Raw genomic sequence first — 25,016 nt, forward strand, 5'->3', positions numbered from 1 at the left:
TAAGGTCAGAGCTTGTGCAAGTGTGTGTGAGGCTGCGATGTTCTCGATGTGTGTAAGGTAAGGTGGGCGTCCTTATGTTGTGCTGTGATGGCACAGCGATCACAGGGGATTAGCATGTCATCGCGGTGAGACTGCGTGTGTAATTGCATCCGCTATCACAGTTGCAATCCGTACTGAATCAGGCCCAGTGTCCTTCTTATACTTTGTTTATTTTTATTTTTTCTTCCTACAGGGTTATAGCTGCTTACTTAATATAAAGCTGGGGACACACTATACACTGTAACAAACGATGTAGTCTCAATGTCACTAAGGGGTCTATTTACTAAGCAGTGTTAGGAGATAAAGTGAACGGTGATAAGGTACCAGCCAATTAGCTCCTAACTGCCATGTCACAGGCTGTGTTTGAAAAATGGCAATTAGGAGCTGATTGGCGGGTACCTTCTCACCGTTCACTTTATCTCCTAACACAGCTTAGTAAAAAGACCCCTAAATCTCACAACACATGATATAGAGTGTACACACTATGTAATCTTCCAAACGCAATATATTGTGTCGGGGGATTGTATCCAAATAATTGTGTCTCATGTACACTATGGGCCTGATCCAGAGATGGACGATATGCCGATTTTCAAGCAGCTGAGCGATTATTGGTGGTCGGCGCTTGCGCCACAGCTGCATTGCCCACGCACGACGAATGAATTGCGATCAAGCTTGCTGTGAGGATTTACTCTCAATTGATTGACAGGAAGAAACTATTTTGTGGGTGATTACGGGGAGTCCCGGGCAAAACGCAGGCGTGTTGGGCAGTTTCCTGGGCATGTACTAGCCAACAACTACAATTGCGCACTCAGAGAACAAAGCTCCAGCGTCTCACCGCAGTCATTCTGAGTGACCATAGACTCACCCGAGGAGTTGATGTTTTCAGGATCTGCGTCCGATGCTGCGTATGTGTACACAGTTGGAGGCAGCTGCGAGGGCACCGGTGGGCGTCTCAATATGAATTCCGCCGGCTGATGCATTAGCATATTTTAGCATTTGCTAAGTGGTAAAATTAGCATACAGTCCTGAATCAGGCCCTATGTGCGGTCCTGCATACACAATACACGATGTGCACCACATTGTACATCGCATCATCAAGTCTGACGTGCAGCAAGCAGATGGAATGATGCGGTGAGCGACGGGTGGGAACAACGGATTGGGCATATGCACTATATGATGTGTACAATATATTGAACAATAAATCATGTAGTGTGTTCCCAGTTTAAGGGTAGTGTTCTGTGTTCCGGAGTGCCACCATGAGTTCCACTCTCTGTTCTCATGTGTGGAGAAATTGGGTAGTTGTAACTGGTATTCTTATTTGTATGCTGGTCCCTGATGAAACTAGCTTATATTTATTGAAACGTTGGAATAAAAAAATATTGTCTTTTTTACGTTTGGATTCTGCGAGGGCCGCCTTTATTATTTGCTGTTATATAATAAAAAGACGACAAACAGAAAGGCGCATATAGTGTAGTAGTTAAAATTAGGGATATGCAGGCCTGGATTAGTTCGGATTTTCCCGCCAAGTTCGGATTTTCCCGCCAAAAATTGGGTCTCAGAAAGAGGCAAAACGTCATCTTTCATGGACAAACATCATCATTCCTGGACAAAAGTCCATGAAAGATTATGTTTGTCCATGAAAGATGACGTTTTTTCTCTTTCTGACACCCAATTTTTAATGGGAAAAATCCGAAGTTGGCGGGAAAATCCGAACTAATCCGAGCCTGCACATCCCTAGTTATAATTACAATTCTTAGTAAATGTGTGGTACTGTATATATTATTCATACTTAAATACACCAAACAATATGGGGTATATTTACTAAAGTATGGAAAAGTTTTAGGCAGGTGTGGAAAAATGCTGCAATGTAAGAATGCTTTCAAAAATAGAAGTGTCAATGGTTTATTATTATCAATTAACAAAATGCAAAGTGAAATCTAAGTCAAATCAATATTTGGTGTGACCACCCTTTGCCTTTAAAACAGCATAAATTCTTCTAGGTACACTTGCACTAAGTTTTTGAAGGAACTCGGCAGGGAGGTTGTTCTAAACATCTTGGAGAACTAACTCTTCTGTATATGTAGGCTTGTTCAAATCTTTCTGTCTCTTCATGTTATCCCAGACAGACTCTATGATGTTGAGATCAGGGATCTGTGGGGGCCATATCATCACTTCCAGGACTCCTTGTTCTTCTTTACGTTGAAGAAGTTTTTAATGACATTGTCTGTATGTTTGGGGTCATTGTTGTGCTGTAGAATAAATTTGGAGCCAATCAGATGTCTCCCTGATGGTACTGCATGATGGATAAGTACCTGCCTGTATTTCTCAACATTGAGGACATCAAGAATTCTAACCAAATTCCCAACTCCATTTGCTGAAATGCAGCTCTAAACTTGCAAGGAACCTACACCATGCTTCACTGTTGCCTGCAGACACTCATTATTGTTTCGCTCTCCAGCCCTTCAGCGAACAAACTGTCTTCTGTTACATCCAAATATTTAAAATTTTGACTTATTAGTTCAGAGTACCTGCTGCCATTTTTCTACATGTCAGTTCCTATGTTTTCATGCATAGTTGAGTCGTTTGGCCTTGTTTCCACATCGAAGGTATGGCTTTTTGGCTGCAATTCTTCCATGAAGAACACTTCTGGCCAGACTTCTCCAAACAGTAGATGGGTGTACCTGGGTCCCACTGATTTCTGCCAGTTCTGAGCTGATGGCATTGTTGGACATCTTCCGATTTCAAAGGGAAGTAAGCTTGATGTGTCTTTTATCTGATGCAAAGTTTCCTTGGCCGACCACTGTAACTACAGTCCTCAATGTTACTAGTTTCTTTGTGCTTCTTCAAAAGAGCTTGAACAGCACATCTTGAAACCCCAGTATGCTTTGAAATGTTTGCCTGGGAGAGATCTTACCTAGTGTCTTGTGCTCAGTCTTGCCATGGTGTATGACCTGTGACATGAAACTGTCTTCCACAACCTCACCTTTGTAGCAGAGTTTGGCTGTTCCTCACTCAGTTGTATGCCTCCTACACAGCTGATTCTGTTTCAGTTAATGACTGTGTTTCAACCAACATATGAAAATGATGATCATTATCACCTGTTTGCTATGATTGGTTAATCATACACCTGACTGTTATCCTACAAAATCCCTGACTATGTGCAAGTGTACCTAGAAAAATTGATGGTGTTTTGAAAGCAAAGGGTGGTCACACAAAATATTAATTTGATTTAGATTTCTCTTCTGTTCATTCACTTTGTATTTTGTTAATTGATAGAAATAAACTATTAACACTTCTATTTTTTAAAGCATTTTTACTTTGTAGCATTTTTTCCACATATGCCTAAAACTTTTGCACAGTATTGTAAATCAAGTTATTTCTTCACTTACCCAGGACCAAAGGGTTTGCAACGTCTTTCAATTGGAAAGCTCAAGTGGCACATAACACAACAGTGTTTTGCTAATTGATAAAAAATAAACTATTAACACTTCTCCATTAGAAAGCATTCTTACTTTGCACTATGTGTCGGTCCATTTTTCTGCTCTGCTTTTAGAACATTTGTGGGGCGGCTTAAGTGGGCGGTGTGGGGGAGTGCCGCTGCAATCATGTAAATGTTGTGGCCCACTTCTCGCTGTACAATGCCAATATTAAAGCAGTGACCGGTTACTTCACTATAGACATCATTCAGCTTGGTTCACAAAACTGCAATCGCACGCACCCACTCATTGTGAAAATATGCAAATGAATGCGATTGCACTGCGATCGCAGCACTATATCAAGACGCCCATCAGCTTATAAAGCCAGCCACTTCCCATTACATACATCCGCAAGTCAGCACAAACATTGGTAACATCGGACCCATACGCACAGTTGTGGTTGAGCTTGACCTAACTTACACACTGCGAAACTTCCTGTCGCCATCTAGACCTCTGGCTGCGTATGCCGTATGCCGCAGGGGCTTAATTATGCAAGCCCATGTAACGGCATTTAGACGCACTGGCACGCCTGCATCCCTTCGACCACCCCCCCCCCTCCACCCCCAAATGGCACTTCCTGTCAATCATTTCTCTGTGTCTCTGCATGTCCGCAGCGTTCACTTTTACGATTGCAGTGGCAGGTTCGTGCATGCACAGAGCACAAACACTGGCCTAGTGCGTGCTTCCGCAGACCTGCGATCCTACCTGAATGAAGCCCCATGTTTTATTGAAGGGAGTGACACAGCGTTTGAAGATGATATGTATTGGTCCTTATTTGCCCTTTAAAAAAAATTCTGCTAACTCTGAGTCAGGCCCAATGTCTGTTACATAAATGAGTTCAGTATCATTAATGGATTACACTCTCCTGTTAAATTGCCTTTTTATAAAGTATATTTACAAGATATCCCCCCAAAACACCTGTTTTGGGGGGGTTCCCGCATATATTAAGGATCCTCACCAGGCTCCGGAGTGCTACATTCACCTTGTCCCTGGCCGCTAAAGTCATCTGAAGATGAAGATAGCCCATGATAGCCTATGGGCTACTGTACCACATATTCTTTCAGAGAGGGATACTCCAGATCCCCGATGCAGGGGCGTATTTTATAACGGGTGCAGGGTGTGCGGGGCACATGGGGGGGCCCACATTGCACACCCTGCACCCAAATTTGTAATATCTCTATGGAGTTCCACGTCGGCAGTATCAGCGCTGTCAAAATCGCCGGGGCCATTTTTCTGGCGCTTTGTGCATGCTCAGTAGGGAAATCGCTGGGAAAATGTCTCCCGCTCCATTTACCCAGTGACTTGCGCATGCGCAGTAGACTCTGAGCACATACTAGTGACCAGAGTCTACTGTTGCAGCTCTGCACTCAGTGCACTGCCAGAGAAAGAGGAAGGGTCCCCGAATGGAGACTGCACAGGGGCTCCCTTCTCTCTTAATTCGCCCCTGCCCCAATGACTCATGTACCGGCATACGCCCGATATAGGCCACGATATATTGGCCGAACAATTGATCGGCCAATATATCTGCCAGTGTGCACCCAGCATTAGATTCAAGCTCATTTGGGCAGGGGTCACCCTTACCTTCAGTTGTCGGAACGTAATTAATGTACCAGGACTGGAAATGTCCAGCCCTGCCATTGCATTACATTCTTTTTCTCTCCAAACTTACCAAACCAATGGGGGGGAGCATTTAAAAAAACTGGAAATGGTGTTGGAGACTTGAAGTAAATGTTGCTGTGGGTTACAGCACCTTTTTCCTTTGCACCAGTCTCCATAAAAGCCCCGATAATACCATCCTGCTACCTGATTCTACCCATTAACTGTGCAATTATGGAAGAAGAAAACACGACCTAGTTTTAGCATGTACAGAGAAAGGCTATATATGGTGTGAGAATATACAGTGCAGCACAAACTGTGTTAACATTTATAGAACCTTGTTTCCTTTTTAATGACTTTAGAGAGTCTAATGTGATGCGCTGCATTCTGGCAGCTTTACCTCACCCCAGGCAGTTAAGCTTCATCAGAAGCTGTGTGTGGATCCCATCCATACCTGCAGAATAAGGTTCCTGCTTCTCAATGTAGATGAACTCTTTCCTCTCATACTTGGCTCTAATCCACTGCTCGCGGAGCACTCTGCAAGTGAGCACAAAGGACACATAATTCAGCAGGCAGGTCTGTGCATTAGGCACATCATCGATGATGGTCTATGTACACACAAGCGTTGCTGGGTTTGTGAAAACACAATTAAAGGTTGTAATGGACCTCTCCACCCATGAGTAAGAGGTCCCCATTGTATGAAAGGGGTTATCAAGATTTATGTTGTGATCAAGATCTGCTTCATTGGTATTGTACAGCATTCCTAGCACGAAATGTAAACAGTTATATATTGTATAGTTCACAAAAGGGTATTCAGGAAAACAATATAATGTATATGGCAAGGGCACATTGGTTGAAATATTTATCTGAGCTAATCATATCTTACAAAGAAATAAAATGCAGGGTCCATCAATAATTTAAAGCAATGAGAATCTGTAACATGGAAGCAGAGTGTGTTCAAACAAGACCATGTTCTAAAATGGAAATGGAAAATCAGGTGTATATGTAAAAAGATGCAAGCTCAGGCTTGATTTCGGGACATAAAGGTGCGTATAGACTAGACTAGACGACTGAAATGAGCGATTGAACGATTATGACATCGTTATCATTCAATCGCTCATTAATCGTTCTTAAATAGTCCAGTAAAATGTCGAAAACGACCAGCGATACACGCTCCCACTGGTCGTTTTTAACATCTATCATCGCCTGAACATGCGGGTCAACCTGCCGATAACGACAGGTTGTGCATGTTCGGGGATGAGAGATGGTGCCTGCACTGAACGACATATCGTTCAGTGTGGGCATATTATCCACTGCACAGTATGATGAACGATTGCACAATTACGGAGAAGAAGAATTTAAAAAGCAAAAGCAAGCTGGTTTTGCCTTTTAAATAATTGCTGCTCTAAATCTACAGCTTTAATCGCTGAGATTGCACAGGTTCACGGATCTTGCAACTTATAACTTATACCCCACAAAGTGTTAGCCTTAGCATATAATACAGTTATAACATTTGGATAAAAATCAGTTATTATATGTGAAGTCTCAATAAGCAAAAAAAAAAGATAGAAAATAAATAAGAGAAAACTGATCACCAAATATAATCACATATATAAGATATTGAACATATATTGTTTATTTGTTAACAAAACAACTGGCAAATATGTTTTTATTAAACCTCAAATAACATACAGAAGACACAGCAAATTGGCCAAATAAAAAGACATCACTGCTGGATACCTGTGTGGAGAGTGTTTTAAGGAGTCAGAATGGTTACAAAGACATTATGCAATTTGTAGTTTCATATGCTGGCCATACACGCTACAATTATCGGGGCGATCCGCCTGATATCGGCGGATCGCCCCAATAATTGCAGCGTGTGTGCGGGCGACCGAGGGTTAAATATTGCTCGGTCGGGCATGCAGGATTGTCCAGCATGCCCGTCGATGCGATATTTACCCGGTAACTGTCGGCCGCATCGGGCAGTGTATGCCCAGCGCGGCCGACAGACAGATATTTCCTGTGTTCCTTCCTACAGAAGGAACAGGGAAATGTCTCCTCCCCCTGGGGCGGAGCGCGGATGTTGGGCTATACACTGTGAGATTTCTCTCACAGTGTATGCCGGCGACATCTGCGGCTGGCAGCTGGCCAGATAAAATGATTGTCGGTCTGACAGACATTTTATCTGGCTGTGTATGCCCAGCAATAGTTATATCTTTGAGTTATTTTTGCAATACAAAATAAAACAGAATACCCTTTGGAGAAAACAACCCACAATAGATGTCTATGTGCAATTTGTTATTGATAACATTCAGGAATCTACTAAGGGAGTAATGTAGGATTAAAAAAAAGGGTGGGAGCTATGAAGCTGTTTTTTAGGTGTTGTTTTATTATCTTTTATTTTTTATTTTTCAGCAGCGATGTCATTTTACAGAAAACAGATCATCCTGTCGCACACTGGTGTAACTTCCACTTTCAGGGTTCAAGCACAAAACTCCCATTCAACATTTATGCATAATGCCAAGGATTAGTCAAAATGGCTTCCAGACATCCCGACATGTGGTATTGTGGGAAAAACATATAGTGGCAGGATTGTATGTTGTCATAAATATATGAACAAATGTAAAAGGCATGAGGAAGCAGCATTTCTTTACCCCGACCTGGCGGGATTTCGGAGCCGGTCTTTAGACCAGTCGGCATCCCGCACGCCGGGATGCCGACTACATCCCCTTTTTGCCACCACGTGTTAGGCCTGGTAGTAGTCTCATCCCCTACACTCCTTGTAATTACACACCCCTGCTGCCACAAATTATTACACATCACTATAAACACCCACAAGACACGCACTGAGTTTTTGTGATATCTAGTCCTAGAATTTCCATCACAAACATCATTTTAGACATTTCACCATAGCCAAGACCAAAGGTTATGTAGTTGGGTGAGAGACGGAAGGAGATCCTCCTGGGATTCAGAAAATAGATGGCAGAAATAGTCAACATCAAACCATCGATAGTCATTAGCCACTGATGGTCGATGGCCAACTCTACCCCAAGCTCAGTTGCTGGATAGTGTTTGAGGAGGTAGTCTATGTCTTCTGCTATAATGTATGTATTCCTACACTCCTGTTCATGTGTACTGTGCTGTGCTTTGGTGTGATTTTCCACAATAAAGCTCCTACTGAAGTGCAGACTTCTGCCTGGTGGCTTGAAACTAACCCACTACAATAACCTACACATCAAGCATACGTAGGGCTCCTACATATGTTGGTCATTATGGTTTTAGTACTGAAAATCAAATTACTTATGATTTGCTGACGCTATATGAATACAGAAATAATAATACCGATCATTTTCGGGAACTCCTTATTCATAGGTAGTTCAGGATTAGTGAAAATAGACAAAGAGGTTGTATTTGGCTATTAGAAAGGTGTCTATCGTTGCCCTGGGAAACCCCAACATTGCCAAGGAACCTGGAGCCCATAGGGGGCACATTGTACTAATTATATATTGTCACCATAATTACTCTACAGACTTGTGCAGCAGCATCTAATCAGGTGTTGCTTGGATTTAATTACTCAGATGGGTATGTTCTATAAACACTATTGGGTCAATTCAATTAGCAGTGAGTTTGCGTAAGTGAGTTTGTTTCAGGAAACTCATATACATCCCACGAATGTGCGCAGCCGAGAAAAGTGAGATTCAATTAGAAATGCCAATTTGTCATACAGCTCTATTTGTGAGGCTTTTCTATAGCATGCGGCATGGGAGAAGTGCATGAAACAGTGGGGAAACCATCCTGGACCCCAAAAAAGTGACTATTGAGATAGCAGGATCATATAGAAGGCTGTTAGTGGCCATAAGGAAAGTACAAGAGGCTCTTAAATGGATGATTTTTGTACTTTGTATTAAAATTATAGCGGAGCTAAGTAATGTACAAGTATGGATTCCAAGGTGACATTTTCCGATCCATTAATGCCCTTTATTCCAGCCCTTCAAGTTGTGAATTTTAGTAACGGGTTTCTCTCCTCACCCTTTTCAATCTCTAACGGCACCAGGCAGGGGTGTCCCCTTTCCCCATTAATATTTGTGCTGGCTATAGAACCACTGGCCCAAAAAATCCGTCAATCATCTGAGTTCCCGGGGCTTTCTATTGATGACACCTCTCATAAATGATGTCTGTTCGCAGATGATGTTTTGTTGTTTGTAACCGACCCAGAGATCTCGTTGCTACCTCTACACACTATTTTAGACACCTATAGTGCAGCTTCCTATTATAAATTAAACGCTACGAAAACTGAAGCTTTAACCATTAATATTCCACTTTCGTCTCTTCGTTCCTTAAAGGGGCGCTTTTCTTTTATTTGGAAGGATTCCTCCCTATCCTACTTGGGAATTTTTATCCCATCCTCATCCCATTTAGTGAAAATTATGTTCCCCTTCTGACCCAATTATCCTCTCTGGCCACTGCCTGGATGAACCACGAGATCTTCTGGTTGGGCCGTATAGTGGCATTTAAGATGATGCTATTACCTAGATTGATGTATTTATTCTGAGCCATCCCGTATGCTATCCCTTGTGCTGCATCAGATGTGCTGTTTAATGCTTTCTTATGTGTGAAAAGTAAAGCCCATAGAATGGCTTATAGTCGTATGGTTCGTTCTAAACCGCAGGGAGGCCTTAATCTCCCTGATATGACCAGATATCATGAGGCAGCCCTTCTCTCCCAAATATGCGATTGGTTTCATCCCCCTTCTGTCAAACCCTGGGTAGACCTAGAACACGATATTCTTCGGCGATTCCCCCTCCCAGACCTCCTATGGCTGCCCCAACAACTTCGACCACGACTTTCACTATACCTAAAACAGTCCTTGATACTCTAAAAGTTTGGGATCTTAACCTCCTGGCTTGTTTTCATTTTACTCTGCCCACTAGAACAATTTCCCTTCAGGCATTGGACAAAGCATTGCCCAGTCTTAATATGTCCTACTGGATGAGTCTGGGTATTGAATCCCTGGCAGATTTTTTTCCCTCGTCTTCTATTTTATCGTATACAGATCTCTGTGCTAAGTATCCATTAGGTACCTCAGCCTGGTTTTACTATCACCAATTTACACATTGGTATGCCCTGATGAATACAGGTCCCACTGTATTCCAGACTCCACCGAGCCAAATTTTGAGTAAATTCACTAAACCCTCCTCTAGCTGTGCTATATCTTATTGGTATTCCCTATTGTCTACTCCAGCTTTGATGGTTAAATCCCCTGCTCAACTCCGGTGGGAAACAGATCTCCAACGTACCTTCACTTTTTCACAATGGGAGACTATTCATCTTTCTTCCTTCTCATTATGTACTAACCATATTGAAATGTATATAAAACTTTTGAATAGATTTTATTTGACCCCCTCTAGATTACATAAAATTTGGCCCATGGTCTCAAAGTTCTGTTGGCATCTCTGCCACTATGAAGGTTCTATCGTCCATGTTTTCTGGGATTGTCCTCTTTTGCGCCCTTTTTAGGAAGAAGTTTTTACTCTTATTCATGATGTTCTGGGTCACACCCTAACTCTGGACCCCTCCCTCGTCCTTCTTCACTGGTATCCTGTCTCTGTCCCTAAATCTGACCGTTATGTTCTCGGTCATATTCTGATATATGCTAAAGCCACTATAGCCTAACACTGGAAATCCCCTTCCCCTTCCCTCCCCAATTTGCCAAAATCATAATGAAAACAAAATTCAATTTTGAAATGGAGACAAGAGAGGTTGATTATTCTATGGCCATTTCATCCCCCATTGTGAAATGGTATCCCTGGCATCTATATGTTACAGTCGGAAAGGGTGCACCCTTACCCTCTCCTTCTCTAAACACTGGAGTCCTCCTTTTAGTCTAAATGAGCTCCCACAGGCGGACCCAGATATTTAGCTTATTGTTTATTTCTGCATTTATGGTTTTAACTGTTGTCTAATGTCTATGGATGTACTGTCACTCCCCCTTTTTATTTTTTTACTTAGGTATTCCCTTTTCTCTTTTTTTGTACCCCCATAAATATTTATTGATGGGAAAAAGAAAAGAAAAATAATAGCGTGCAAGTGTTATTTTTTTTATTTTTATTTTTTAATCAAAGTAAAGCCTTTCCAGCATTTTGGGGTACAGGAAAATGTCTGTATAGGATTTTTTTTCAGTGTTTTTATACATGTTTATAAAAAGTTGGAATAAACACTTTTACCTCTCATCTGCCATCTATACACATCCACACACCTGTCACACATTATTTACACATCCACATACCTGCCCCACATCATTTACACCTCCACACACCTGCCCCACATTATTTACACCTCCACATATCTGTCCAACATCATTTACACCTCCACATACCTGTTCCACATCATTTACACCACCATATACGGTACCTGTCTCGCATCATGTACACCTCCACATAACTGTCCCACATCATTTACACCTCCTCCCTCATACCTGTCCCACATCATTTACACCTCCTCATACCTGTCCCACATAATTTACACCTGCACATACCTACCTGCCCCACATCATTTACACCTCCACATACCTGTCCCACATCATTTAAACCTCCACACACCTGTCCCACATAATTTGCACCTGCACATACTTGTCCTATATCATTTACACCTGCACATACCTGTCCCACATCATTTACACCTGCACACACCTGTCCCACATCATTTACACCTCCACACACCTGTCCCACATCATTTACACCTGCACATACCTGTCCCACATCATTTACACCTGCACATACCTGTCCCACATCATTTACACCTCCACATACCTGTCCCACATCATTTACACCTCCACATACCTGTCCCACATCATTTACACCTGCACACACAAGTCACACGTAATTTAAACCTCCACATACCTGCCCACATTAATTACACCTCCACATACCTGTCCCACATTAATTACACCTCCACATACCTGTCCCACATAATTTACACCTCCACATACCTGTCCCACATAATTTACACCTCCACGTACCTGTCCTACATCATTTACACCTTCCTATACCTGCCCCACATCATTTACACATCCACGTACCTGTCCTACATCATTTACACCTGCACATACCTGTCCCACATCATTTACACCTCCTCATACCTGTCCCACATCATTTACACCTCCTCATACCTGTCCCACATCATTTACACCTCCACACACCTGTCCCACATCATTTACACCTGCACATACCTGTCCCACATGATTTACACCTCCTCATACCTGTCCCACATCATTTACACCTACACATACCTACCTGCCCCACATCATTTACACCTACCTGTCCCACATCATTTACACCTCCACACACCTGTCCCACATCATTTACACCTGCATATACCTGTCCCACATCATTTACACCTGCACATACCTGTCCCGCATCATTTACACCTGCACACACCTGTCCCACATAATTTTAAACCTCCACATACCTGCCCACATTAATTACACCTCCACATACCTGTTCCACATCATTTACACCTCCACATACCTGTCCCACATCATTTACACCTCCACATACCTATCCCGCATAACTTACACCCCCAGATACCTGTTCCACATCATTTACAACACCACATACCTGTCTCACATCATGTACACCTCCACATACCTGTCCCACATCATTTACATCTCCAAATACTTGTCCCATATCCTTTACAACTCCACATACATGTCCTACATCATTTACACCTCCACATACTGTACCTGACCCACATCATTTACACCTCCACATACCTGTCCCACATCATTTACACCTCCACATGCCTGTCTCACATAATTTACACCTCCACATGCCTGTCTCACATCATTTACACCTCCACATGCCTGTCCCACATCATTTACACCGCCACGTACCTGTCCTACATCATTTACACCTTCCTATACCTGTCCCACATCATTTACACCTCCACATACCTGTCCCACATCATTTACATCGCCAAATACTTGTCCCATATCCTTTACAACTCCACATACATGTCCTACATCATTTACACCTTCCTATACCTGTCCCACATCATTTACAACTCCACATACCTGTCCCACATAATTTAACCCAGTATTGAGCTTTTTTAGAGAAACCTGAAAACTGACTTGTCTTTAGTGGCCAATTTATGCTAGTTAATCCCCTCCAGGTGCATGATTATTCATTGGAAGGGGTGTACCAGAGATTCTGCACTGTGGGCCTGATTAATTACGGATCTCTATTGCGATCGCAGCTGCAATTACGCACACAGGCCCATTGCAATGCTGTCGCAGGCCAATATAAAGACACCCACATTCCGTTTCTCACATCTATAATACTTTTAAGGTCAGACCTTATTCAGAAATTGCTAACCTCGTCGCACGTAGTGGGAGCTTAAGCTGCGTATGCCATCGCAGTGGATAATTTATGCACGCCCTTGTAATGGCGTTCACATGTACTGACATGCCTGCGTTTCTCCGACCTCCCCCGCTGTAAACACCCTCAAATGCTCACTTCCTGTCAATCACTGCGATGGGTCTGCGTGGTCTCTGCGATCACAATACGGTACCTTTGCACAAGCGCACTGCGATGCATACGTAGTACGGAACAATCGGCCGTCTGCGTGCATAATCGTAATAGCGATCCGTAATGAATCAGACCCAGTGTCCTGACATTTTTACCTTTCTATAAAGATTTTCCCTACCGTTCCACTTTCTCAGGGGGGCGCACACAAAAAAACATGAATTTCCTCTGAAAAATGAATGCGAGTTTGGAATTGAATTGCAAATGTAATTTGCAGCGCGAGTTCGCCGTGGGAACGACTCACAGGACCCAACTCGCACCTAACGGAAATTACCCTTATGAGATCTATACTGATGCAATGGTCTTTGGACCTCATTCAGAGCCGGACGCTATTTGCGCTCGCTCGTTCAGAAAAAAGGGGTGGCTATTCAAATGAACCGTTCGCTCTTTGCGGTCTGTTCACGCCTCTAGGTCTGAACGAGCGAACAAAACATGCGGTCGTTTTTTGGAAAACTACGCCCCCTGGCCGCTCGCATCCTACGTCATGTCCGCTATTTATTAGATTAATCGAGTACATTGACCAGGGTATAAACTGCTCGCTATTCTTGTGGTTGTTTTTTCCTACCACAATTTTGCAAGCAGTTCGGGCTATAAAATAACCCAGTGACGTGGTCAATGACTCTGCTGTATTAATTATGCACACCCTTAAAACGCTCGTTTTGACCTTTAAGCACGCCTGCGTTCTGATCTCCACTCCCCGTTTTCAAGCACCTTCCCCTATTGCCACCCACAAACGCCTCCTCCTGTCACTCAAAATAGCAGGCATTCGCTATTTAGCGAACAAACGATTTTCGGCCACACTGACTGGTTCGCGCATGCGCATTACGATCCGTACGCATGCGCAGTTGTGCAAACATCGCTCAGAATGAACGAGCGGCCGCTTACAATTACGAGCGGCTCTGAATCAGGCCCTTTGACTGCTAGAGGACTGAAAACTACAAGCTCTGTGGAACTGCCCTCTGAAGGTCACACTGGAGTGGCCACACCTTTCCAATACCCCAGATATGGGTATACATTTGGATTTGAGCTGGGAGTTCTAAGTTTCTGTATTTATTCTTTAAGATCATGACAACTTGGGGGTGTATATCTGTGTCTTTGTACAGAGCAGAGTGTGCCAAACACACATAACATATCACTGCTTTAATATTTAATTCAGACAAGATACAAAAAAAAGTCTATTACTTACTGGCAATCGGTAGCTGCTGGCTTGTAATAAAATGCTGGCACTTTAGACTCGTATTTTGCTTCTGCAACTTTGTTTCCCAGGCCGGACATGTACTGCAAAAAAGAAGGAACAGGTTTGGTTCTGTAGCCTCGCATTTTGGGATAGCTGTGTCAGCTCTAGACAGTGGTCGCATCACGTTCTCAGCTGGCACTGCGAGGACTCGAGTCGTGACTGATCTGTGCTCTCTTTATCTACTGGCTGATTTTTATTTATTTATTTTTTATATATTTTTTAGATTCCTAAATGGCCTTTATCAAGCGCTCACAATAGCACAATCTTCTACAAGGTTGAACATCATCTCCTATCCTACATAACATTTTTACTCTTGTTTGTTTTGACCAACGTTATCGAAGTTAATTGTGCCTCAAATTTGGATTTACCTAAAGACGACCATAGACGCCGATTCAATAACCAGTGATGTGTCTCCGAACATTTTGATGTTTACTTGCGCATTTTACTGCCAATTACAATAGGTTAAATATCGCCATATTTCTTGTGCATTTCTATATAGTGTGAGGAAAAAGTAGCGATGGTATTTGCTATGATATGTCATTCTGGAACAACACATTGCAGCCAAGCCGCTAACTGCATTGCCCCTTAGGATTTTAGGTGCACAATAATTTCCTGCTTGACAATTTTGATAAATATTGTAACAAAACGTTCTACACTTACATGACCGATAAATGCTAACATCTCTGACATAAATAATAGCTGCTGATGTACTCATAAAATCAGATTTAATACACTTGAAAACAAGTACAAAAAGAATGGTCACGTAAACCGCATACAGGGCCTGATTCAGAGCCGCTCGTAAGCGGCCGCTCGTTCGCTCCGAGCGATGTTCGCACAACTGCGCAGGCGTGTGGGTTGTAATACGCATGCGCAAACCAGTCATTGCGGTCGGAAATTGTGTGCTCGCAAAATAGCGAATGCCTGCTAATTTGAGTGACAGAATGAGGCGTTTGTGGGTGGTAACAGGGGAAGGTGCTTGAAAACGGGGAGTGGAGATCCGAACGCAGGCGTGCCAAAAGGTCAAAACGGGCGTTTTAAGGGTGTGCATAATTAACAAAGCAGCGTCATCGACCACGTCACTTGGTTGTTTATTAGCCTGAACTGTTCGCATGATTGCGGTAGGAAAATCCAACCACAAGCACTGCGAGCAGTTCAGACGCCTTTTGATGTACTCGATTAATCAAATAAATAGCGGAGATGACGTAGGATGCGAGCTGCCAGGGGGCGTCTTTACAAAATAGCGAGCGCATATTTCGTTCACTCGTTCAGACATAGAGGCGTCAACAGACCGCAAAGAGCGAGCGCTCAATTTAAATAGCCGGCCCCTTTTTCTGAACGACCGTTCGCAAATAGCGTCCGGCTCTGAATCAGGCCCACAGTTACCAGGTACTTTACATAACAAAGCCTAATGCTGAATCATGCAGGTAACACCGATGATGTGCAAACAGGACAAACTGGTTTTTGTTGGACAATGAGAAACTACAGATGTGGCAAATATTAACTAACATCTAACACAACACAACTTCATTCATACAAAACCCACCGACTCTTTTAAGACACTCACTGCATCATGTCAAGTTTGTTTCCTAACATGAACCATTGAAATTCCTTGCAATGAGGGCTGCCACCAGTCTGGGATTACTCCGAACAGTCAGGAAATCAGAAAGTCTGTCTGGAGTGTTAATAATTCTGGGCAGGCAGCGCCTGGAAATTGTATTTTTTCTTTAAATTATTTTTTCCGACTTCACACTCGCAAGCTTTACTCCTCAGTAACGTGCTCCGCTCACCTCCCCCGGCCTCTGCAGCCGCTACTTGCTTCTCCGGGTTGCTCTTGGAGTGGTAACTAGACATCACTCTGTCGCCATATTTAAGGCAACTGTTTGGGACTCTCTATGTGAGGGCCTAAGTCTGCACGTCCAATACTGTATGTTTTTGTGAATGGATTACATAAAAGGCCTGATTCAGCATGATTTGCTATTCTGCTTATACGCATACAACTGCGTTGCTAATATCAGCTGTGATATTTTAATGTTTGCATGTAAATTGCAATTGCAGCCTGACATAAGGACGTCCACTTCCCCTTACTCACATCCGTATACTTGACCAACATAGTGAAACAATCGGTAACATCGAGTAACATCAGACAGCAAGGGGTAAATTTACTAAAGTGAGAGTTTTTAGAAGTGGAGATGTTGCCTATAGCAACCAATCAGATTCTAGCTATTATCTTCTAGAAGGTGCTAGTTAAATGTTAAGTAGAATCTGATTGGTTGCTATGGGGAACATCTCCACTTCTAAAAACTCTCACTTTAGTAAATATACCCCTTAGTGAAGCCCAGACCTTACTCAGGAAATGCTTACGTATGTGTACGCTGTGACGCCTCAGGCGGCATCTGGAATCGCAGTGGATAATTTATGTACGCCCATGCAACGATAAAAGCACTGGCACCCCTGCGTTTGCCCCACCACCCCCCGTCACCGCCCACAAACGGCACTTCGTGATGTACTGGAAATGCGCTGGCCGTTCCAGGGAGGTGGCTATTCAGATGCACAAATATGGTCCATTATGTGGGAGTGTTGTGGACGTGTCACTGTAGTGGTTGTGAACGAAGACACTTAATCGTTCACAAAGGAGGCCATACTCTGACAGAGAATCTGCACCTACATGGGGCTGGTGCAAGTTTTGATGATGCGGCCGATGATTGCATCTAATAAAGATGCACCAAGTGGTATTACAGCGTCTCAGTCCTGGCACATTCAGGTAAAACACATAAAAGTAATAATATTATATGACCGTTTTCATAACAAAATGCCTTCTGACTGAAATATAAAAAGTCTATATTCTACAGAAGCTTTTCATATATGAATAAAAACACTGAGCTGGCTGCACTGTAGTGAAGTCACAGAACAACTCAGTGCTCACAGAACGCTCAGCCTCCTCCTCTGTTTGTGATGACACTGGAATCGGATCATCGGACTGAGGAACTGATTCTGGGGTGAGAATAAAGCAAAAAAGAGCACGTAACTGTGCAACTTGGTAAAACTATGCTGCACTGCAGGTGGGGCAGATGTAACATGTGCAGAGAGATTTAGATTTGAGAAGGGATTGTCCAAACTCAAATCTAAATTGCAGTGTAAAAATAAAGCTACCCAGCACTTGCGGGCTACATGCAACATCAGCCAGTGTTTACTCAATAAATGTATTTGCACCCCTTGCAGTGCAACAAATTGTCCAGGTTGCACAGATACTTGCTCTTTTTTTGCTTTATTCCCAACTCAGAATCAGGACCTAAGGGTTCAAATCTGTGCTACCTACAGTGAGTCCTAGCCTGTTTTGTGGCAAAAGGGGCAGCCTGTCCACATGTTGGGGCTCTGTGATGAGTAACCAGGTGATGGTGGCATGTGTAGGAGCAGTGATGGTATATAAAGGGGCATGAGGGGGCTCTGCTTGCATATTAGGTGCATGAGGGGGCTCTGACACATACAATGGTTGTGACTCCTGTTGTTTTGAGCGCACCATTGTACTACAAACCCCCTGTCTGGGAATCTGAAAATGAAAAGGTAGTAACTCCACCAGCAATACATTATTAATTGACAAAATTGTCCTTAACATGTCAATTAAAGCATACTGTGTTGTGTAAACCAAATAGCGGAGAACTAGAAGTAACTAACAGCTACCTCCACTTAGAGCACAGATGATACACTGAAAACTCCCCCCCCCCCCCCCCTAAACCCTCACCCTAACCCAGCGCTAGAAAGCCTGGCTCACATTATAACAGAAGACAATGAGCAACAGAGTTCCCCTTCTATAATATTAAACAGCATTGAGCTGGAGCCACTATGGGAAGATGCCCCCAAAATATAAAGTGCTCCCCTTTTCAGAAGCTACAAGGGCTGTTGGCATGTATCGGTGCTCATCCTAACCCAACTGGGTTGTGCCAACAATGGAAATTAACATGTCTAGCAGCCTTGGAGCAGCAACTTTGCCACCACAATGTTCCAGTATCATAACCAGGGTCCCAAAAGACCCCAGGTCTGTATAACAAAAGAGAAAACATGAATAACAACACACACAATTTTAAAATAAACTAACTGAATAAGCGTCTCCTCAACATTCATTGCAATTCCTCAGCAAATCATGCAGTTATCCATGGTATTGCAAGCAAGTTATAAATTGTTTGATATTTAACATTAAGGGGTAAATTTACTAAGCTCGACAGACATCGAATGGGGCAAATTCGGCCATTAAATGCATATTTGGAATTTACTAAAGCCTAAACTCTGCCGACTTTGCTCAATTCGATGACTAAAACTCTGCCGACAATACCTGTAACATGTTTTCGGACAAATAGACCATCGGTACACCTCGGCAGCCTTTTGCTATAGACATCAATATGACCTGGAAATTTACTAAGGATTCATATTTGTTTTATCGGACGAAATATAGTTGAAATCAGCCGCAAAAGACACAAAAAAGAACCCAAATAGAAATCTCAAATAGAACACCTTTTTCCATTCGAGTTTCACATCTCAACCTACACAGATGCATGCACTGATCAGGGAGATCTGTGATACATGCATCTGTGTGTCAAAAAATAAACACAGAAGCACGGCCGGATCAGTGAGATCCGTCTGTGCTTCTGTGTTTAAAAAAAATTAAAACAAGTGTAAAAAAAAAACAATAAAACATTGTGCCCTCCACCCCCACCGCCCCCCAAAAGAACAACCAGAACCGGGCTTTGGACACCTAGTACTGGTTGTGCTAAATACAGGGGACAAACAACATAGGGTTCCCCTGTATTATGCATAACCAGCACCGGGATAGTCAGAACCACCCTTGGTTGCCAAAATACAGGGGACAAAAAATGTAGGGGTTCCCTGTATTTAGCGCAACCAGCACTGGACTCTGATGCGGTCCTGGTTAAGGAAATACAGGGGAAAAAATGCGTATGGTTCCCCAGTAAATTGAAGAACCAGCACCAAACTTTTTCTAGTGGGGGGGGGGGGGGGTAATGCCACAGCCAGGGGAACCCTTTCACCGGGTTCCCCAGCCAAATCAATCCCCCTGACCGCTAGTCAGCCCAGGCCAGGGATCCCTGGGAAGCATTGGACCCCCCAATAAAGGGGTCCCCCTCTCCAGGGCACTCCAGGCCTAGGCTGATAGCCAGGGGCTATCCCAGGCACCCTTGGCCGGTGGGTGGGTTCCAGTTAGTCAAAACCGAACGATAAATAGAAATTAATTAATACGATGATTACACCATCGAACAACACGAATGACAGGAACTCGGCAGCTTAGTAAGTTCAGTAACCTCTTCGAAAATGAAACACATCAATCCGGACAATGTCATCCGAGACTGATCTCGGATGACATCGAATAGAAATTGGCACCTTAGTAAATTTAGCCCTAAGGTTATACATAGAGAAATCATACACGACTGGCTGTGAGATGGCAGCAGTGTTTTTGTAGCTTGCATCTGAGATGTACAAACAGCTCTGACTCTATAAGCAAACTTCACATTTTATTCAGAAACAAACTTTATCTAATGCTAGAAAAAAAATTACTGAAACATCTATAAGAAAGTAGCTACAAAATGGATTTTCCCAGTTCAACTGAGGGCTACGGATCTGCAAACATTCGGCATCATTACGTGAAAAGACTCTCATTGCTACATCTGAAGAATAATCAAATAGCTGAAGGGAGACAGTTCTTCTTCACACATTGCACAGGCCAGGCAGCAGTGTCAGATAGGCCTTGTAACCATTTTCCCAGAAATGCAGCAAAAGTTGAGATGTTACAAAGACTTTTCGACATTGTAGATGTTATCATTAGGCAGCACAGTGTGAAATCATATCTAGAACTGACTGGGTAAATGCTAGGCATGGAAAAGATGGTTTCACAGTCTGGAGTACTGGAACTACATGCTTACATAAGCAGCCAATAATGATTCAGCATATTCATTAAGGAATATAATCCTCCATCCTCAGTTTGCACAAACATTCATGCAGGTTTTACCCCTAGCCACACTCAGTAGTCTGTGCCCTGGGAAGTGTGTTCCATGGTTAATGTGGCAGATTGGCTACAGTCAGTAAGAGCCATGCCCCCTGTCCAAATTTGCAGTGTCCTATTGGACTGCTAATCAGACTGTGGGTAAACCTTACAAGATTTTCTACATTTGCAGAGGAACATAGGGCCTCATTCAGACCCACTCGCAAGCGGCTGTCCGCTCGCAAGTGGGTCGATGGTGTGCACTGCGCATGCGCACGACGGAGGGAGCTCCGCCGTGCGCATGCGCCAGACGCGACGAGCGAAGGACTTTCCTTCGCTCGTTGTGTCTGATCAAAGGGGGCGTGCTGTCGATGTTGATTGACAGCACGCCGCCTTTGGTGGGCGTGCCTGCCAGACGGAGGTGTTCCCAAGGGAACGCCTACCGTCAGAAGCCGGCCTCACTGACATCACTAGTGATGTCAGTGGGAGTGATTTTGGCTCTGATAGAACCAAAATCACTTCAGGGCTTGTGGTCGAAAACCCCGACCACAGGCTTCTGGTCGCACTGGCGATGGTCGCGATGGTCAAGACCATCGCGACCATCATCCTGGACGCTCGTATGTGCTGTGGGTGGTGACCCACAGCTATACGAGCGTCCAGGAGGACGCTCCATTTTTATGGAGGACGGCCCTCATTCAGAGCGAGCGCTCTGCTCAGAGCGTCCGGCTCTGAATGAGGGCCATAAACTCTGGATATTATAGCATGAGCCAGTAAGCAGTGAAATAGCAGCTGTCACTGCTGTACAATTCCCAACAATCAGGAATCTGGAGGGACGTCTAAAGTGGCAGAATGAAGAAATCTGGGAAAGCCATGCAGGCGCCTTTTAACCCCTTCTTATGCAACTGAAACACAACACACAATGGGGCTGATTCACAGAGGGAAGCAAAGCAGGTGGGGCAGATTTAAAATGTGCAGAGAGATTTAGGGGTATATTCAGGGGCGGATTGGGATGGAAAACCAGCCCAGGAAATTTCTGTAAGCAGCCCAAATGGGGGCGGGGTCTGTCAAGGGGGCGGGACTGTCCTTCCTTGTGTTATTTGCAACAGTTGCATCTGCAACTTTAAACTAATGCAGCTACAATCCCTTCCCTGGTGTACATCAGTCCACTTTCAGTGTCTACAGATCATGCTCTGTGCGTCTTTAGATGCCTCCATCAGTCACATCATTGAAACTTTCACCAGGCCTATGCTAGGTGCAGATCATCCGTCTGAGTATGTCCTCCAATATGAGCGATTCAGTGTCTCTGTTCACAACCACTTTCAGCAACACACCCGTACTACGTTACATCAGAGTCTGATTAGTCAACCCCCTGTGAGAACGTAAACCATTTCTAATCTACTTCTTGCTGTGCACATCTGAATTTGTACTGCAACTCTGTATGGACACCATTAGGAATGCATGCGTGGAGCAACTCAGATGCAAGCACAGACGAGAAACATAGCACAAGAAAAACAATAAAACACATTGGCCTCAACAAGAAAAAAATAAAATACATAAGCCTCAATAGAAAGAAAATAGAACACAATGGACAGGAAAAAATATAGCAATGGCCCCCACCAAAAAACTAAAACACATTGAAAGAAGAAAACACACATTAGCACAGGGACACAATGGGGAATGTATGTCCCTGTGGACGTTAGGGGAGGTAGAGCGGTAGTGTTTGTTCCCAGGGCTGAGGTGTAGACTAACCCAGGAGGGGGGCAGATATAGCGGACAGTGTATGCCTCTGGGACCAGGGAGGGGGCTGGTGGTAGGGTATATAATGTATGTCTCTGTGTCGGGGGAGCTTGTGGTTAGGTGGCCAGGAGGTAGGGTGGGGAGTGTATGTCCCTGGGGACATAAGAGTCAGGGGGTGGGGGGTTTGAGTGTATGTCTCTGGGTTTTGGGTGACACTGTGTCTAGGGGCTGGGAGGTAAGGTGGGGAGTATGTCATGGGGCGGAGTGTGTTTAGTGTATAACACTTTGCCTCCACCTGCACACTAGCTTTACTCAAAAGAGGACCAAGGACAGTCTTAGTAGAAATAGACATTTGTCTACTATAACAAGAGAAGCACACTCTATACTCTTCCCTTGTTTATGGTGGACTTCAGTTTACCATAGGGAATTGGTGCTTCCTGCAGCTTAGATTGACTGCTCTGCTGCAAGTTATTAACCCCCAGAAGTCTCACAAAAGCATTGCTAGTAACAGGGACCAGCAGCTACAGTATATACCTGGTCTGACTAGCAGGTATCCTGAGGCGGTGAGTATAAAGCGGCAAAATGCTGGGTACAGCTGGCTCGAATCTGCTGCCTTATACTGTCCACTGCCGCTGCCAAGCGCCAGAGGGGAGAGGCACTGCTTCCGTCAGCTGCTGACGCCGGCTTGTCAGCACGCTGGTCCTTGGTGCAGGCGCTGCGTGCAGGATGCTGCCACTATGAAGAAAAAGGAGCAGCAGCGCTAGCCCTATGCTGCTGCTCCTGGCTAACGGCACCCGGATGTGGCTGCTAGCCGGGAGCCGATGAGAACTTCCGGTTTGCATTCCACAGTGTGGAACGCAAATCCCGGAACTGCGGTAACCACTCAGGCAGATAGATAAATTAGCCTGGGCGGGTGGGCCGGCCTGGTAGGCAGGATGGGCCGACCCAGCAGAGGGGGAAAGGGACCGGCCCAGCGGGAACTTACCCGCTGTCCCGGTGGCCCAATCCGCCCCTGGGTATATTTACTGAAGTGAGAGATGTTGCCCATAGCAACCAATCAGATTCTAGCCATTATCTACTAGAAGCTGCTAGTTAAATGTTAAATAGAATCTGATTGGTTGCTATGGGCAGCATCTCCACTTCTAAAATCTCTCACTTTAGTAAATATACTCAGTATAGTCTGATTCAATTACACGTGAGGAGCGCTGCACACATAACAGCAATTACATGGGCTATTATTTATTTATTATAAGTTTCTTATATAGCACAGCATATTCTGTTGCGCTTCACAATTGGAAATTCACAATTGGAAACAAAACTGGGTAATAACAGACAGACATAGAGGTAGGAAGGCCCTGCTCACAAGCTTACAATCTATAGGGAAATAGGCATTGATACACAAGGATAGGTGCTATATATTGCATTTTCGTCCAGCCAGATTGCAGAGTTTCTTGGTGGGCTGTATGATCCAGTCACACAGGAATGTTGGCCAAAGGTCAGGAGGATGTGAAAGAAAGACTATGGGGTAAATTTACTAAAGTGAGAGTTTTGGAAGAGATGTTGCCCATAGCAACCAATCAGATTCTACTTAACATTTTACTAGCACCTTCTAAAAGATAATAGCTAGAATCTGACTGATTGCTATGGGCAACATCTCTTCTAAAACTCACTTCTAAAAACTCTCACTTTAGTAAATTTACCCCTATGTGTGAGGTTATGTGTGGACTTTGAGAGGGGAGTAATTAGATATGGAAGCTATGAGGGGGGTTCTGAAACTGATAAGCTTGTCTGAAGAGGTGAGTTTTCAGGGAACTCTTGAAGGTTTGGAGACTAGAGAAAAGTCTTATTGCGCATGGGAGGGCATTCCACAGAGTGGATGAAGCCCGAAAAAAGTCCTGTAACCGTGAATGGGAGCAAGTAATGCGTGGGGATGAGAGACGCAGATCTTGTGCTGAGCGGAGAGGACAGGTTGGAAAATATTTTGAGATGAGTGAATAGATGTATGTTGGTGTGGTTTGGTTAATAGCCTTATGTGTAAGTAAAAGTATTTTGTATTGAATACAGTAGAAAACCGGTAACCGATGGAGGGACTCACAGAGCGAAGCAGCAGCAGACGATGAACGTTTGGCAAGGAAGCTGCATTCATAAAGGATTGCAGTGGTGAGAGCCCTTTTTTTGGGAAGAACAGTAAGGAGACTATTGCAATAGTCAATGTGGCAAATAATAAGTGCATGGATTACAATTTTTTTGCAGTGTCTCGTGTAAGATATGGTCACATTTTTTATATGTTTTTTTGATGTATGTAACATGATTTTGAGACAGATTGAATGTGGGGAACAATTCAATCATTTCTATGTGCACAA

General features: G+C 43.8%; 1 protein-coding gene across 2 annotated transcripts in view; it reads right to left on the reverse strand.

Moving 5' to 3' along the window:
• Positions 1-25,016, reverse strand: part of ADAP1 (ArfGAP with dual PH domains 1) — a 238,444-nt gene that overhangs the window by 132,374 nt on the left and 81,054 nt on the right. For both annotated transcript variants that reach the window (XM_088451986.1, XM_088451987.1), the window contains exons 3-4: positions 14,880-14,971; positions 5,566-5,648 (exon numbers count right to left, since the gene is read on the reverse strand). In XM_088451986.1, coding sequence (XP_088308112.1) covers positions 5,566-5,648; positions 14,880-14,971 — 175 coding nt within the window. The remainder of the gene's footprint in view (positions 1-5,565; positions 5,649-14,879; positions 14,972-25,016) is intronic.

This window comes from Taudactylus pleione, unplaced genomic scaffold, assembly GCF_031769625.1.
Source record: "Taudactylus pleione unplaced genomic scaffold, aTauple2 ptg000032l, whole genome shotgun sequence".
NCBI lineage: Eukaryota > Metazoa > Chordata > Amphibia > Anura > Myobatrachidae > Taudactylus > Taudactylus pleione.